The sequence below is a fragment of the Lolium perenne genome, chromosome 4, assembly GCF_019359855.2.
Source record: "Lolium perenne isolate Kyuss_39 chromosome 4, Kyuss_2.0, whole genome shotgun sequence".
NCBI classification, from domain to species: domain Eukaryota; kingdom Viridiplantae; phylum Streptophyta; class Magnoliopsida; order Poales; family Poaceae; genus Lolium; species Lolium perenne.
In genome coordinates, this window is record NC_067247.2 from 34,443,062 (window position 1) to 34,457,049 (window position 13,988).

At 43.4% G+C, this 13,988-nt stretch overlaps 1 protein-coding gene across 1 annotated transcript; it reads left to right on the plus strand.

The window, feature by feature from the left end:
- The first annotated feature begins 12,747 nt into the window (after positions 1-12,747).
- On the plus strand, positions 12,748-13,683 carry LOC127319647 (F-box protein At1g52495-like). The gene has a single exon (XM_051349617.1). The coding sequence runs from the start codon at positions 12,748-12,750 to the stop codon at positions 13,681-13,683; it is 936 nt and encodes a 311-aa protein (XP_051205577.1).
- Positions 13,684-13,988: the final 305 nt, after the last annotated feature.

Below are 13,988 nucleotides of genomic sequence, written 5' to 3' on the forward strand. Positions count from 1 at the left end.
GGCTTGCATGCCCTCCCACTTTTGGCAATCGGTGTTGATGCCCAACCAACAAGACCGAAGAGAACGCATTCTTCGCTCGTTCCCACTTGTGTTGCGGCAAATGGTTCATCGGTGGAGGCGGCAGCAGAGGCTTCGCGCGGTGGGTCGCGATCGCCTTCACTTTCTTCAGCGGCGGGTTACAGGCACCCGCGGCTGCGGACCGGCATTTGGACACCGACACCTTCCTCCTTGGCGGCGCCCACGCCTTGTCGGGGGCCTGCGCGGTGGCCAGCTGCGCGACGATGGCACTTGTGTGCAGCGTCGGGCGCGGCAGGACGAACAGAGCTCGGGCAGCGGCAGTTGTGTTGCCGGCGTCAGCGCCACCGCTAGGGTTTGGCACATGGGGCGGCGGCGCGACGGAGGCGGCGGCGGGTGGAATGGAGTAGGGAGGGGTCGGTAGGGTGCCGGAGGGCGCGTCCATCGCCGGAATTGCGCCGGCGGCCGCACGGAGGCGAGGATTGGGCTGTGGGGCCGTGAGGCGCGGGGGGAAGTTTCAGCGCGGGGTTTCTTCGCACGTGCGTCGAGCGATGCTGCGCGCTGCAGCCAAAACCCAAAGTTTAGCGCTTGGGATAGGGCAAGCCGGCCCGCGCCCAAAAAAATTACAGCGCCGCGCCGTATGCAACACCTTCTGGAGGGACGATTTTGCGCTCCGACGCTGCAAAATGACGGTTTATATAGCGCGCGACCTATATAGCGCGCCTGTTAATGACACGGTTGCAGCGGAGGCAAATGGGAGGAAGACATGAAGATTTAGGGCCGGGGATATCACTCGAGTGCACGGTGATTTAGATGAACCATCTAATCCAATGTCATAATCACCGATCGAGGTAAGCAGGATGCTGGTGTCTAAGGGTTTAATTGCAAGGATGAGGAATCAGGAAAGGATTTATTTAATTGCTTAGTGCAACAATTTTTTGAATGGATAGATAAGATAGAAAATATATTTCAAATGTGCCCTCTCACGTCTAAGATCCATTAGGATATAAATCCGCCGGCTTGTGGGGGGTTATGTCGCAGCTGGTAATTTGGGTTTATGAGCATGTTTTGATTTTGACGAAAGAGATGATCCTCGCGTCTAAATGTTAATTTGGGTTTATGAGCTGGTACATGACTTTTATCCAATTAAATTTCCTAGTGTTTAGAGTCTATGATACATAAATGATAAGAAACTAATTTATTTGCTACATAATTTTCGGTGCTTAATTTTATTTTGGAGGGGATAATGTTTGAGAGCTTTTATTGTATTTTTCAAAGCATGTACGTTCTTGGAAATGTGGTCATGCTATAGCTCTCCGGCATAGCTGTGTCCATACTGAAGCAGTTCCTGTAGGGGGCCAATATTTTTATGACTGTACTGCAAACATTCACTGGATTGTTGGCGCGTGAGTGCTACATTGATGAACATGATTTAGGCACATTCATGTATCGATTTAAATGCTTTGTCGAATCATTTTCCTTTCAGGACAAATTCCATCTTCCTCTCTAGTCATTTTCTCAAGAGAAAGCCTAAATCTGAGCTTCTGATTTAGTGAAAGAAGCTTATGGCGTGCATGTACTACTAAATCAAAGATAACTACCCCGGGTAGTAGTAGTAGTAGATTTTTCTATTTGCCTTTGCGGCTTTTTAAAACTCTAGCTATAGTCTGTAGGAAGGGAATGATTTGATAATGATTTGAGCATGCGTGCATGTACATGCATGCTTGTCTTATTGACATTTGACTGTGCACAGATTGGTCAAGGCCTTCTCACATCATGTCCAAATATAAACCAAAAGCTAGATCCATGATACCTGGCCAAAGCTACCTCAACTGTCTAATCACGAGATTTTCACCATCACCTCCAGAAAGGAGAGGTAAAAGAGTACGAGCTCTCACTCTCTGTGGGTAAAGTTAGCACGAACTTTGGTCTCCATTCTTTTACTTCAGAAAAGGAAATGAATAGAACAAGTAATTTACACTACCGGGGTTCCTCCACATTTGTTTCCCCTTTGAACAGGGTCCCCTGCATGTCGGAAGTTTTAAATTTGAAGTTAAAAACGGAAAACACGCCCTTTACACATTTTTGTACTTCCACTGGTCGAGATTTTTATGTAAGTTTTTTTATTGATTTTCTCTATCAGTCTTGCAATAAAAATATCACAATGAACATTTCATTTTATTGCTAGCAAGTTAGAATGATGAGAAGTTAATCCAGAAACTTCTTATTGAAAATTGTGGTATTCTTGATGGAGTGAAAAAACTGCTCTCGGGCCGGCGCCCCCCCCCCCCCCCCCCCCCCCCTAACCGTAGCCAGACCCTCCCCATATCAATTCCTCTAGCCATTGCCGTCGTCGGTACCGGCGACGGTGGAGGTGCCCGTCCCGTAAGGTATGCGGGGGAGAAGAGCTGGAAGGCTATACGGCAACATTGGGCTATGGTGGAGTAGGTGAGGCATCGACTGTTGATGGATCTCCGACACATTGTATCTGGGCTGCAGATCATGGTTGTTGCACGCATCAACCAGATCGGAACAACAATGACGCCGTGGGGGGGGGGGGGGGGGTGGGGGGGGGCAGAGAAGAGATAGGGACGGCATGTGTCGTGCTCCTCTATGCTCCAAGTCTCTAGCATTGTGGCTGGAAGGTGCGCATCTAGGGTATTCGATCAAGAGTGCTCCATCTGTTCAACGCCCAAAACATACCAGTGGTGGACTATTTTGTCTTCTTCTCTGCAGTCGACTGGTGTATCGTGGAGGCTACTAACTCGGCATGTATAAAGGTGGCCGACCCTGCTGATCTTCGAGTACCTACTGATCGATCTGCTTCATACCAGCCTCCTCGATCTGGACGCCGACCTCTTTTGGTCTTCCTCTCATAGATTTCCATCGTTTGGCGCATGACACCACTGGATATCTAGAAATGAATTGATCCGATCGTGCACTCTCTTATCTTCAGCCAGTGAGGATTCCTAAGGGAAAGACGCGAAACTTCGCTTTCTTATTGGCACCATGAGACATGTCTAAATATAGATTTGCATGGTATTGACATAGGTGAAGAAAGTCATGGTGATCGGAGGCTTGTAATGGTGGAGATATGTATTAGTTTTGATGAAGAGTTGCAGCAAAAGTTTTTCCTACGAGACGGGTGTTGAGGCCTTGCAGCAGCGGGAGGCATTACTGGTGGGCTGCGTGCTCCTCGAGTACCGAGCTGCGATTTTTCCAGGGTGAAAGCACAAGGCTTTGCCATCATTGGTTGTACCTATCAATGGCGTTGTTGAAGGCATTGTTTTGGGAACTTAGTCTTCCTCCTGGGTAAAAACTCAAGATCTCCGATCGGGCTATGACAACGCTTGTTTCCTAATTGGAGACGTCTCTTTTGGGGCACCTCTTTTGTAGTATCGCTGTAGTGTCGGTGTTGTCTTTGGTGATGGTTACAGTGTTGATGTTGCAAGTGTTTCATCCCGACGACGAGGTCTTTGTTTTCTATTTCACTCTTTTTTATTTTGTTCTTGATTGTGTGCATCCTTGATGTCTTTCGATATCATTTTGGTGCAGAGATTGGGTGTAATTGGTATGTTCGTGAATTAATATATTCCCTGTATCAAAACAAATTAATTAGGTTTCGAGTGCTTTCAGCCAGGTCCAGTGTGTTTTTAAATCTAGTCTAAAACACAAATAAAACTGATACAAAGATATCATCAACGCATTAAAAATGATGTCTCTGGCCGACCAAATGAAAATAATATTATATTATAATTATAAATATTATTTGAGATTTATAAAGAACTGTAGTGATCTTGATGATAGTTATTTAGCCGTTGATTGATTTTAGGCCGAGTGTTTTCTTTTTGCAATTCAGTCTAACAAAAATAAAGGTGATACGAGAAGTCATTAGCACATTCAAAATACACTGCTTCAGTCGATCAAAATGGAAAAATGAAAAAAAAATACAAGAAAATTATATAAAAATGGTACTTATCTTTCATTCTTCTCCATTACAAAAATCGTGCAACCAACCAAACTAAGTTATTAAAAATCAAGTAAATTATAAGAATATTTTTAATATTGGAAAACATTATTTTGCACATTTAAGTACCATGTTGCACCTTTCGAAAGTACTAGTTGCATTTGACAGTAGTGTACATTTAAAGTGCAACCGACCCATATATTTCTACAAAAAAAAATAGAAGTAGAAGAACAAAGAAAAGTTGCACGTTGTAAATTAATTCAGCAAACAATTAAATGTGAATATTTTGTACACTAAAAGTGCAATTGGGGAGAAAAAAAACAAGTGCTTTTTGCCAAAGAAATTAATTAAATGCACGGGGGAAAATAGAAATCCACTGAAAGCACAAAAAATAGTATAATTAATGATTGAAAAGAAAATTTCATTTGAGTGTTCTTTACCAAATCCGGATTACTAAGGCTATTGTTTAACCGAAACAAAAGGTCCAAAAACAGAAATTCCGTCTTCAAATGTAAGGAGTATTACTACCTCCATTCCAAATTACAAGATATTTTGGAAGCCTAAAATAGCCTTTAAAAACATCTTATAATTAGAGAGAGGTAGCACTGCATAAATGAGCATGGTAAAATATTTGTATATATATATATATATAGCTCCAGTGCAGTACGTTATCGTTATGTACACACTTGCACCTAAGTGTAAAATATTCGTTTCTGCCACACACATATATGCTCGATCGCATCTCTGTGGCGGTCCGGTAGCAGGGATTTACATTGATGGGAATGGTTTGGTTGTCAGATATCTTACACATGCACGGTAGTAGCTAGCACTGTACCGGATTTCTCATTTATGCATGGCGAATGGATGCCCTTGTCTCTAGCATTCGTCATGTTGTTATTCATATGGGGAAATTTAAAATTGTACCGCAAGCATGAGAGGCGCCGGTGGTGTGGTACCGAGTGGTGAGCGCCTCATTTTATTAATCAGGAATCTATCAATAATGTGGTACTCTTTTTATTTTGAATTTTTGAGAGCATGGATCATAGTTTTGTTGGTTTTGGTTTTTTGAAGGATGGATTCATCCAAGTAGCTATAGTTGAAGTCAATGTAGCCAAGTAGCCACGGATATGTGTAGCTAGTTGAAGTCCATGTAGCCAAGTAGCCACGGATATGCGTGCAGTGGAAGTGCATCTAGATAGCATGGCTTGCTTCAATTAAAAGCAAGAGAGAGCATGTAAATCACAGAACAAAGAGACCCTCATCCCCCTCCTCTTCTTCCTCTCCCTTCCCCCATGCCTCAAGAAATGTGACAGTTGTCTCGTCTCACAAGAGAGAGAGAACCTCACTATTTTTTTAAAGATGCCCTTCTCACTATAAATATGGCAAGAGCCACCACAGGGGCCAATCGACCCTCACTCTCTTCCACCACTTCAGTGGAAGGTGTGTGCTAGCTCTCCCGGCTCTGGCTTCATATGCAGCTCACCTCATCTCATCACACTCTCTTTGGCTACCTCTCATGGCCACTGATTTTCTCCCTGTGTTCTTCCACACCACCCACACCACCGTACCAATTCCCATCCATGAGAGCTAGCTCGCCGGAGTTCACCGGCAAGCCCAAAGAGAAGATCCGAGAAGAGGGTAGGGAACAATCCTTGAAGCTCAGGAGGGATAGCGCCTAGGTAATTTGCAACCAGCAAGGTTAATCTCTTGATGGTTGGTCGATCCGTTCGTCCGAAGCGCTATCTATCCTGAGCTCCACGGCTTGTTCTTACCATGCCACTGCACCAGGTTCACTTGGTACCTATACAGTGAATAGAGGTGAGGAGGTACAACAGTACATAGTAATGTTGCACACTTGCTTTGGCTCGCTCTCATGGAAGTACATGCTAGCTATAACCTCAGCTCTGACTCTCTGCACACATATGCATTCCCATATTATATGGTTATTGCTTTGCTTGGGTCCTTGCCAAGGTAGCTACGCCTCTGATCCCATTATTATTTTACCATATCCGTGCATCTGTGCTGAGGTGTTGGTGCTTCAACCCCGTGTACTATGCGCAGGAGGTTGCATGCATATATGTGTTTTCTTTTGATAAGTCTTGCATGCATGCATGGGCGTGGATTGATGGATCCATGGCGTGCCTTAACTTGCTACCCTACAAAAACACCAGTAAATGCTGACCTAACCGATTCATGAGCATGTTCCAAGCTTTTAAACAAGGAAAAGAGAAAATAGTAGAGAGCATGTATGTTTCATGATTCTTCTATTCAAAAACCAAATGTTTTGGCGTGTTGCATTTTCGTATATATACACTAGGGATATGGACAACTAAAGTAAGTTATTTTTTTGAAACAGTGATTATTCAGTACCCAGTCTAAATTATTTGTAGCATCTTTGCACACACTTAGCATCTACTAGTCCTAATCCTAACTAGCTACATATTTTTTCTCACCGTCGACTTGTAGGAGTATGTAGAGCTCTGGACGTGTATGCATAGCATCTATATATGTACACACGTACGCTTGCCAGATTTTTTGTGCTAGCTAGTACACAGGTAGCTGGAGGCTTGCCCACAAAAAAAAAAAAGAGTATCTGGAGCTGGAGCTGTACAGTACGTGCCAACTTTTTGCGCATGCATGCTTCTTGAATTGAAACAGCTACTTGTGAATATGCTAGCTAGAAAAGTTGGCAAGATGGGGAGCATGCATGTACATAGGTATTCTGCCAACGATCGGCTTCAGCGTGTCATTATCTTCAGGCTCGTTCCAGTTTCTTTCTTAACAAATTTGTTTGTTTATGTAAATTCGTAACCATTGGATGAACGAGCAGCTAGCACAGCACAGTCTTGTTCAAAGAGAAACAAAATAGCTAGCTGGGCCTACCGTGCTTTGATCCTCATTCAGACCGACGTGCGTGTGTGTAGCCAAGTAGGGGCTCGCCGCGTAGGATCTTCAGTGGCAGGAACTCAACGGGCAAAATACTCCGTTGCTGCAGGTGAAATGATTTTTTTCCCCAAAAAACAAAGAAGTGAAATGAATTCCAAAGATGTACATTCTCCACTGCCGAGGACCGTCTGCTCTGCTCAGTTTTCTAGCTCTTTTTTTCTTGACACATTTTTTTTGGTTTCCCACGAGCGTCGTACTCCCTCGATTTTATTTACTTTGTGGTCTAAGTTTAATCAAAATCAAACTTAGAATATAACAACAAATACGAATATGCACAAATGCTATACTATAAAAAAATGCTTATAATGATCGATTGTAATAGAGTAGACTTTATATCGTAGGTGTTGATATTTTAAAAGAAAATTAGTTAAGTTGATAAATTTAATTGTTGAAATACTTAAAACACGAAGTAATTGTCAACGGATGGAGTAGTACTTCGCTCAGTTGCTTAAACGTGCATCAATGTGCTAGATACAAGAGAATAATGCTCATCCTGGTGTCCTTGCTTGCAGCTTCTGTTCCCATCTTCGATAACTCCCCAGTTTCCATGCTACGTAAGGCTCGATCGAGGTGTTAATTAAGCAGCAAGCTTGGGGAACTAAACCAACTCCGTGCACGTCACGAATCGCTAAGTACGAACAAGAAGCTGCTGGTATATGATACTCGACCGAGGAGTTTTTTGTTTGATTGTTTGTTTTTGCGAAGCAAGGGCAATGTGAAAAGTACTAGTCATGCATTCCTACATGCTCAGAGCGGCAATTTCACTGATTCCGTGCCTTCTTTCATGATTAACGACTACTCTACACTTGTACGAATACATATCTAAATATACATAATATAGGGCTGGCTACAATTATCTGTTGTGAAGGAATCCGTCCAAAAAAAATACTAGCAGAGAGCATGATAACCTACTGGATGATACTTTCTCTACTTCCTGAAGTGCTTGTCAAGCTGAGCCAGATCTTGTTGCGGAGGCTGAAGCAATGTTTCTTTTTACAAAAATAAAATATATATTAATATTAAAAACATATCAATTACATCTGGTCTCTGGAACAATAAAATAACTAGAGCAAGTCTAGACATGATGGATGCACATAAAAAAAGAGGCTCTGCCAAGGCAGTGGGGACGACACCTCGAGTCTAAAAAAAAGCTTCTCCAAAAATGAAGCCTCTTGGAAGGCTGCACAAATACCTCTGTGTCCATACTAATTGGTAATGGTCAGATCCTGGAATTTGGATTTCAGCCTAGAGAATGTCCAAACTCCAGACAGTGCCTTCAACAAAGAGATGACTAAGGAGCCACCATTGCTAGGTAAAACCACCAAAAGTCAGACTTTAGATCATCTGAGACACGGAACTCCAAGAACGCGGTCATGAATGAAGTATGCAAATGTCATCACCACCCATATGCGGAGCTACTTGGGGACTTGGCTGTATAGATGTACACCCAATATTTTTGACAAAACAACTTAATTAGCTAAGTTTAGAGTTATACATCTTAAATAAATCAGAAAATTCATGTAAGGATTAATATTTGAGAGACCATGTACACCCATTATCAGACCTCTGGCTCCGCCAATGCCACCACCTGTCCGCAAAAAGAAAATGTCACCACCACCACTTGTCAAGAACTGCTGCAAATGCTTCGAAGTGTTAACCGTCAGGCACACCTACATCATTGCCCCACCTTTTTGATCTTGTCACCGCCAGCACCAAGCGATCTCACTTAACATGAGCATGGACAGGGCCAGCTCTAGCCCAGGGCAAGAAGGGCGACGGTCTGGGCCCGACCAAAATTGGAACCCATATCAGGTGTATGGTATGTATGGGGCAGAGGAGAAGGGGAAAAAAGCCCATCTAGGATCTCGCTGATCGCAGGGCGGGCGGATCGATCGCACGGCACATGCGATAATGTGTTAACCCTTTGTTTCTCTCGATCGAATCGGGCACGGAGGCTACCGTATGTCGTGAACAAACCTATTCATCACCCACGGGTGATGGTTACAACCATCGCCCGCATGGTTTCACCGTGGCGCGTTTTTGGGCTGTAGGCCACGGGCTTTCCGGTTTTTTGTCGGGTTTTTCTGGTTTTCTTGGGTTTCGGTTTTCTTTCAGTTTTTCTTCATTTTTTCCGATTTTTATTTTTTCTGTTTTTTTCCTTTTTAACAAATTTTAAAGTGGAGCAAAATTTAATGTTAAGCAAATTTCAAATTTGAACAAATTTTCGAAGTAAGCAAAATTTTAATCTTAGAAAATTTTACATCTGAGCAAATTTCAAATCTGGGCAATTTTTAAATCTAAGCAAATTTTAAATCTGGACAAATTTGAATCGAAGCAAATTTGCCAATCTGGATTTTTTTTTAAATAACCGACTAATGGGCTAGGCCCATTAACAGGTTCCCTTAGCGATGGTTATAAACCATAGCTAAGGGGTGATGGTTAGGCGCTCCCGTCTGTCGCCTCCATCGCCTCACATCAGGAATTCCCAATCCCTATTTCCCTATTCACGCACGGAGACGGAGGCACGGCCGCACGACATTGGAGAGGTGACCAAGATCAACAGGTAATTCTAGGATCAAATACTCGACGAGAACATGAGACCCTGCTGGCCGACTCTGATTTTTCATTTTTACATCACTTGCAATTGCTTGCTTCCGTTCCGTGTCAGGTGTTGCTAGCAGTTGGTTCAGTTTGTCCGCTTCTTTCAGTTTGTTTGTCGAGGAGACTGTGACTCTGTCGTTCACCTAATTTGCTATGGCTTTCAAGTTTGTTGTAAACATGTTGCAAAAAAAACATCTATCTGGTTGTAAGAGTAGAGAAGTTGATATTTGGTTTGGAACAAAGACAAGAAAACTTATCAGGTATTTGACACAGCGTTCAAGTTTGTTGTAATCATGTCATTCCTATTTTTTAATGCTTTCTAGCATGATACTGCATCTGAAGAAAAAGCAAGAATATTTATCCGATATTTGCCCTGGTTATGATTTTTTCTCTTTATTGGGCCAATTGATAGAGTTCGCCCAAGGGCCTACGAAATCCTAGAGCCGGCCCTGAGCATGGAGAACCTCTGGCTATAAACCCATCTTGACATGCCCACCTCTGCTCGGACCATGGTAATCGCAGCTAATAACCAAAATCGACATACCACAAGGTGCCGACACAAGTGGATCTTCGAGCCGCTAATAGACCACCGCCATCACCGACAATGTTGGCTCCTCCCCGAGTCCCCTAGATTCAGCGCATCGGCAACCAAATATTAGCAAAAAGACAGGGACAACTCCCAGGACGAATTAGAGCGGGCGCACGAACAACCTTCCATGTCGTACCTTTCAATGGGCACGGATCTTGGACAACCTCACCTAGAGCAATGACAAGAAAGATTTGGCCAACATAAAATCTCGCACCGGCGGTAACCGGCTCTTGTAGAAATGTGGAGGGACTAGATGCTAGGGCTGAGGGAGAAAAAGGAAAAGGGAGACTCCCAATCGCCACCGTCGGTTGGCCCCCTCCGTCGAGTCATGGATGCTCACTATGGCCTGATTTAAAATTTTGAGCAATTCTCGATTTCAAATATTGTTTTCAATTTTGAATATTTTTCGATTTGAAAGTTTTTCGAAATTTTCAAGTTTGAACCTTTTTAAACCTGATATTTTAAAGTTCAAATGAATTTTAAATTTAAATACAAATAAAAAAGAAAATAGATAGTGCCCTTTTGTTGACATGCCTTACAGCAGCCCATGAATCGGTCGCTGCACGCAGTTGGGAAGCTCCTGACCACGCGTCGCACACCACGAAGCGAGGTACGGGCCGATTTAGTTCGGCCCTAGCTGTTTTTAATCATTTATTCTGTTTCTTTTCTTTTAGGATATTTAAAAAATTAAATTTCTAAACATGCCCAAAATTGAAAAGGTGTAGTATTTGAAAAATGATCTAATTTTTAAAATGTTTCAGATTTGAAAAATATTTCATACCTCGAATTATTTTGAATAAAATATCTCAAAAATATTTAAATTAACAAATATTCTAGTTTTTGAATAAACTATTTCAATTTTTATGAAAATAAAATATTAATATACGTACAAATTTAGAAAATTGGGTTTAAAAATATTCATCTTATGAAAAACGTAAAAAAGAAGCAGAAAAGAAAAAGAGAAACATTAAAAAAATATAAAGAAAAGAGAGAAGACATCGTTGGCCGACCGCATCGGTCGGTGTATAACATTTCAGCTCTCGGCTCGTTCGGATGAACGCACGGACAAAGGGTGATGTATGCCACCATGATCGACATAGCCCATGCGCCGCACACCCGAGGATGCCGGTCTTGGGCTGCCTACGTTTATTCTTACATTTTTATTTTCCATAGTATTTTTTTCGCTTTTGATTCTTTAAAAGTTAACTTTTGCCAAATCTAGAACACAAATTTCAAAATCTGAACAACTTTTTAATTTGAATACTTTTTCAGAAAACGAACATTTTGATATCTGAACATTTTTAAAATTAAATTATTTTTCAAATTTGAAGATTTCAGTAATATTAAAATTTTCTAAATATAAACAATTTTCAAATTTGAACACATTTGAATCCAACCATTTTATCATTTAAAAACATTAGGACTATAAAAAATTCAAATCAAAACACTTTAAATGTAAACAATTTTTAAATTTAAACATTTTTAGAATTTGAACATTTTCAAAATCTAAACATTTTTCATACTTAATTTTTCTATTTAAAAATTAAAAAATTAAATTAAATCAGGAAAAGAGAAAAGAAATAAGAAACATAAACAGAAAACAAAAAAGAAAAGAAAAATCGAAATAGCCCTTTATTATACAACTCCTATGCGTAATTGATAGCTTTTTGGTATTATCCATATATATATATACTACTAGGTACGAAATAACAGGAAAGATAGAAATAGTGACTTTGGCTTCAAATAGAGAGCAGCTTAAAGGGAACTCGCACTTGAGGACTACTCTGATAAAATACTGAACACTGGCTAGGAACTGGGTTGCACTAAGCCCGCCCATCACCCCGCCCAGGGGTGTTCTGGGCTGGGTTGGAACAATCTACCTCATGTAGGTGGTCTGAGGACGGGTGTCGCTATTCATCGCTCCGTTGCGGTAGGGAATAGCTCCTGCAGCGCCTCGCTTACGCATCCCTCCTTTTGCGTCTCCCAGGAACGGGTATTGCTGCACTTTTTTCATTTTTCCTATTATTATTTCTTTGAAAAGTATCCATATTTGAAAAAAAACTCATACTTGAAAATTTGAGGTATAAAAAATGTTTAGAGTTTGAAAAATGTTCAGCAATAAAATTTGCTTGAATTTTAAATTTGCTCGAATTTGAAATAAAAAAGAAACCAAAAAGAAAAGAAAGAAAAACGAACGAAAAAAACTGAACCAAAATATTAAAGAAAATGTCCTAAAACTGGAAGAACCCAAACACATGTTGATGTGCCGCGGCCCAACTTGGTGTCCCACGCGTGCGCGCATTGATAGCTGCTGGATGATGTATAGGAATTTTCTCTGAGGACCGCCTATATATACATATTCAGATATATGTGGGATAAAAAGACCCTAGTAATTCAAATCCTGAGTAAGCCAGTCGGAGTCGAGCTGGTAACAAACTTGTTGTTGTTGGTTGTATCGGATTCTGTGGTGCGGTGGTAACAAATCCAGAGTAAGCGAGTAGTTTAAAAGCTGGTACTCACGAGCAGGATGACCCCGAACCGGACTGCGAGTCATCGTACCTCAAAAGTTGCAGCGTGCGGCTCAAAATCGAAACCAAAATCGATCGAGCTGCTGCATATGCCCGACGGGATGGCGACCGGAGGAATCACCCAGCTGGATGAGGACGTCCTCACGGAGATACTCCTCCGGCTGCCGTCTAAATCGGTGCTCCGTGCCCGCGCCGTCAGCAAGCAGTGGCGCTACATCGCCACCCGCCCTTGTTTCGTCGCCGCCTACTCGGTCCGCCGCCCACCGGAGATCATCGTGTTCTATGAGCTCGACCAGGACGGCAATCCAGTCCCAGACAGCAAACCGATCGACGGCAAGTACACACAAGCAGTCGGCGCCATCAACTTCGCTACCCAGGAGGAGGACCTGGTGCGCCGACCCATCGTGCACTACCCCGCCGGCGGCACCCTGCACCTCCACGCCTTCTGCGACGGGCTCTTGCTCTTCTGTCGAGGAGGCGAAAGGCTCTTCATCTTCATCCCAGCAACGAGGCAAGTGACGTTCCTCCCGTCGCTGCCCATAACATCGCCACGGGCTTCGGTTCAGGCGGTTGGCTTCTATCGCCACAGGGCGTCTGGCGAATACCGGGTGCTGTGCCATGTCGAGCAGATCCACTACATCCTCTCTGCCGGCGCCGGCGCCGGTGAGCCGCGGCGGCTCGCGGACAGCATTGCGTTCCCGACCTTCCCCGGCGTTGCTCTCCACGGGAGGCTGCATTGGCTGATATGCGCAGAGCAATCCAGCGATCCCGACATGATCCTAGCCTTCGACACGGTGTTAGACAAGTTTCGCCGGATGGCGCCGCCCCTGGTGCCCGCCGCCGGCAGCAGCTGCTACCGCGCCCCTCACCTGTTCGAGATGCACGGGATGCTTGCCGCGTCGGCGGTGCGGGACGTGCCACACATGGACGTGTGGGTGCTCCAGGACTACAACAGGGAAAGCTGGGCGTGGCACCTCAGGATCACCATGTTGGTTGACCTGTCAGGTTTAAGAGACAAAAACGTTCTAGTCAAATAACGTCAGGTTTAAGAGATAAACATTGACAAAAACGTTCTAGTCAAATAACGTTAAGGAGGAGGCCCACGAACCAACGTTCGTGACCACCTCGTTCGCATCTCACGCGCCCTGATCGGGGGCACCAAAACCAACTCGATGGTTTGGTCCCCTGTCGCCTGCGCCATATAAAAGGGGGGGAGCCTGGCTGCTATCGATCACGGCCAGTTTTACGATCAGCTCGCTGCTTTCCCCACAACTCCTAAAGCCCTACCGATCTAGGGAAGCGCAGAACGACGGGAAGACCAGCCTACACCCCGGCGGTGCCA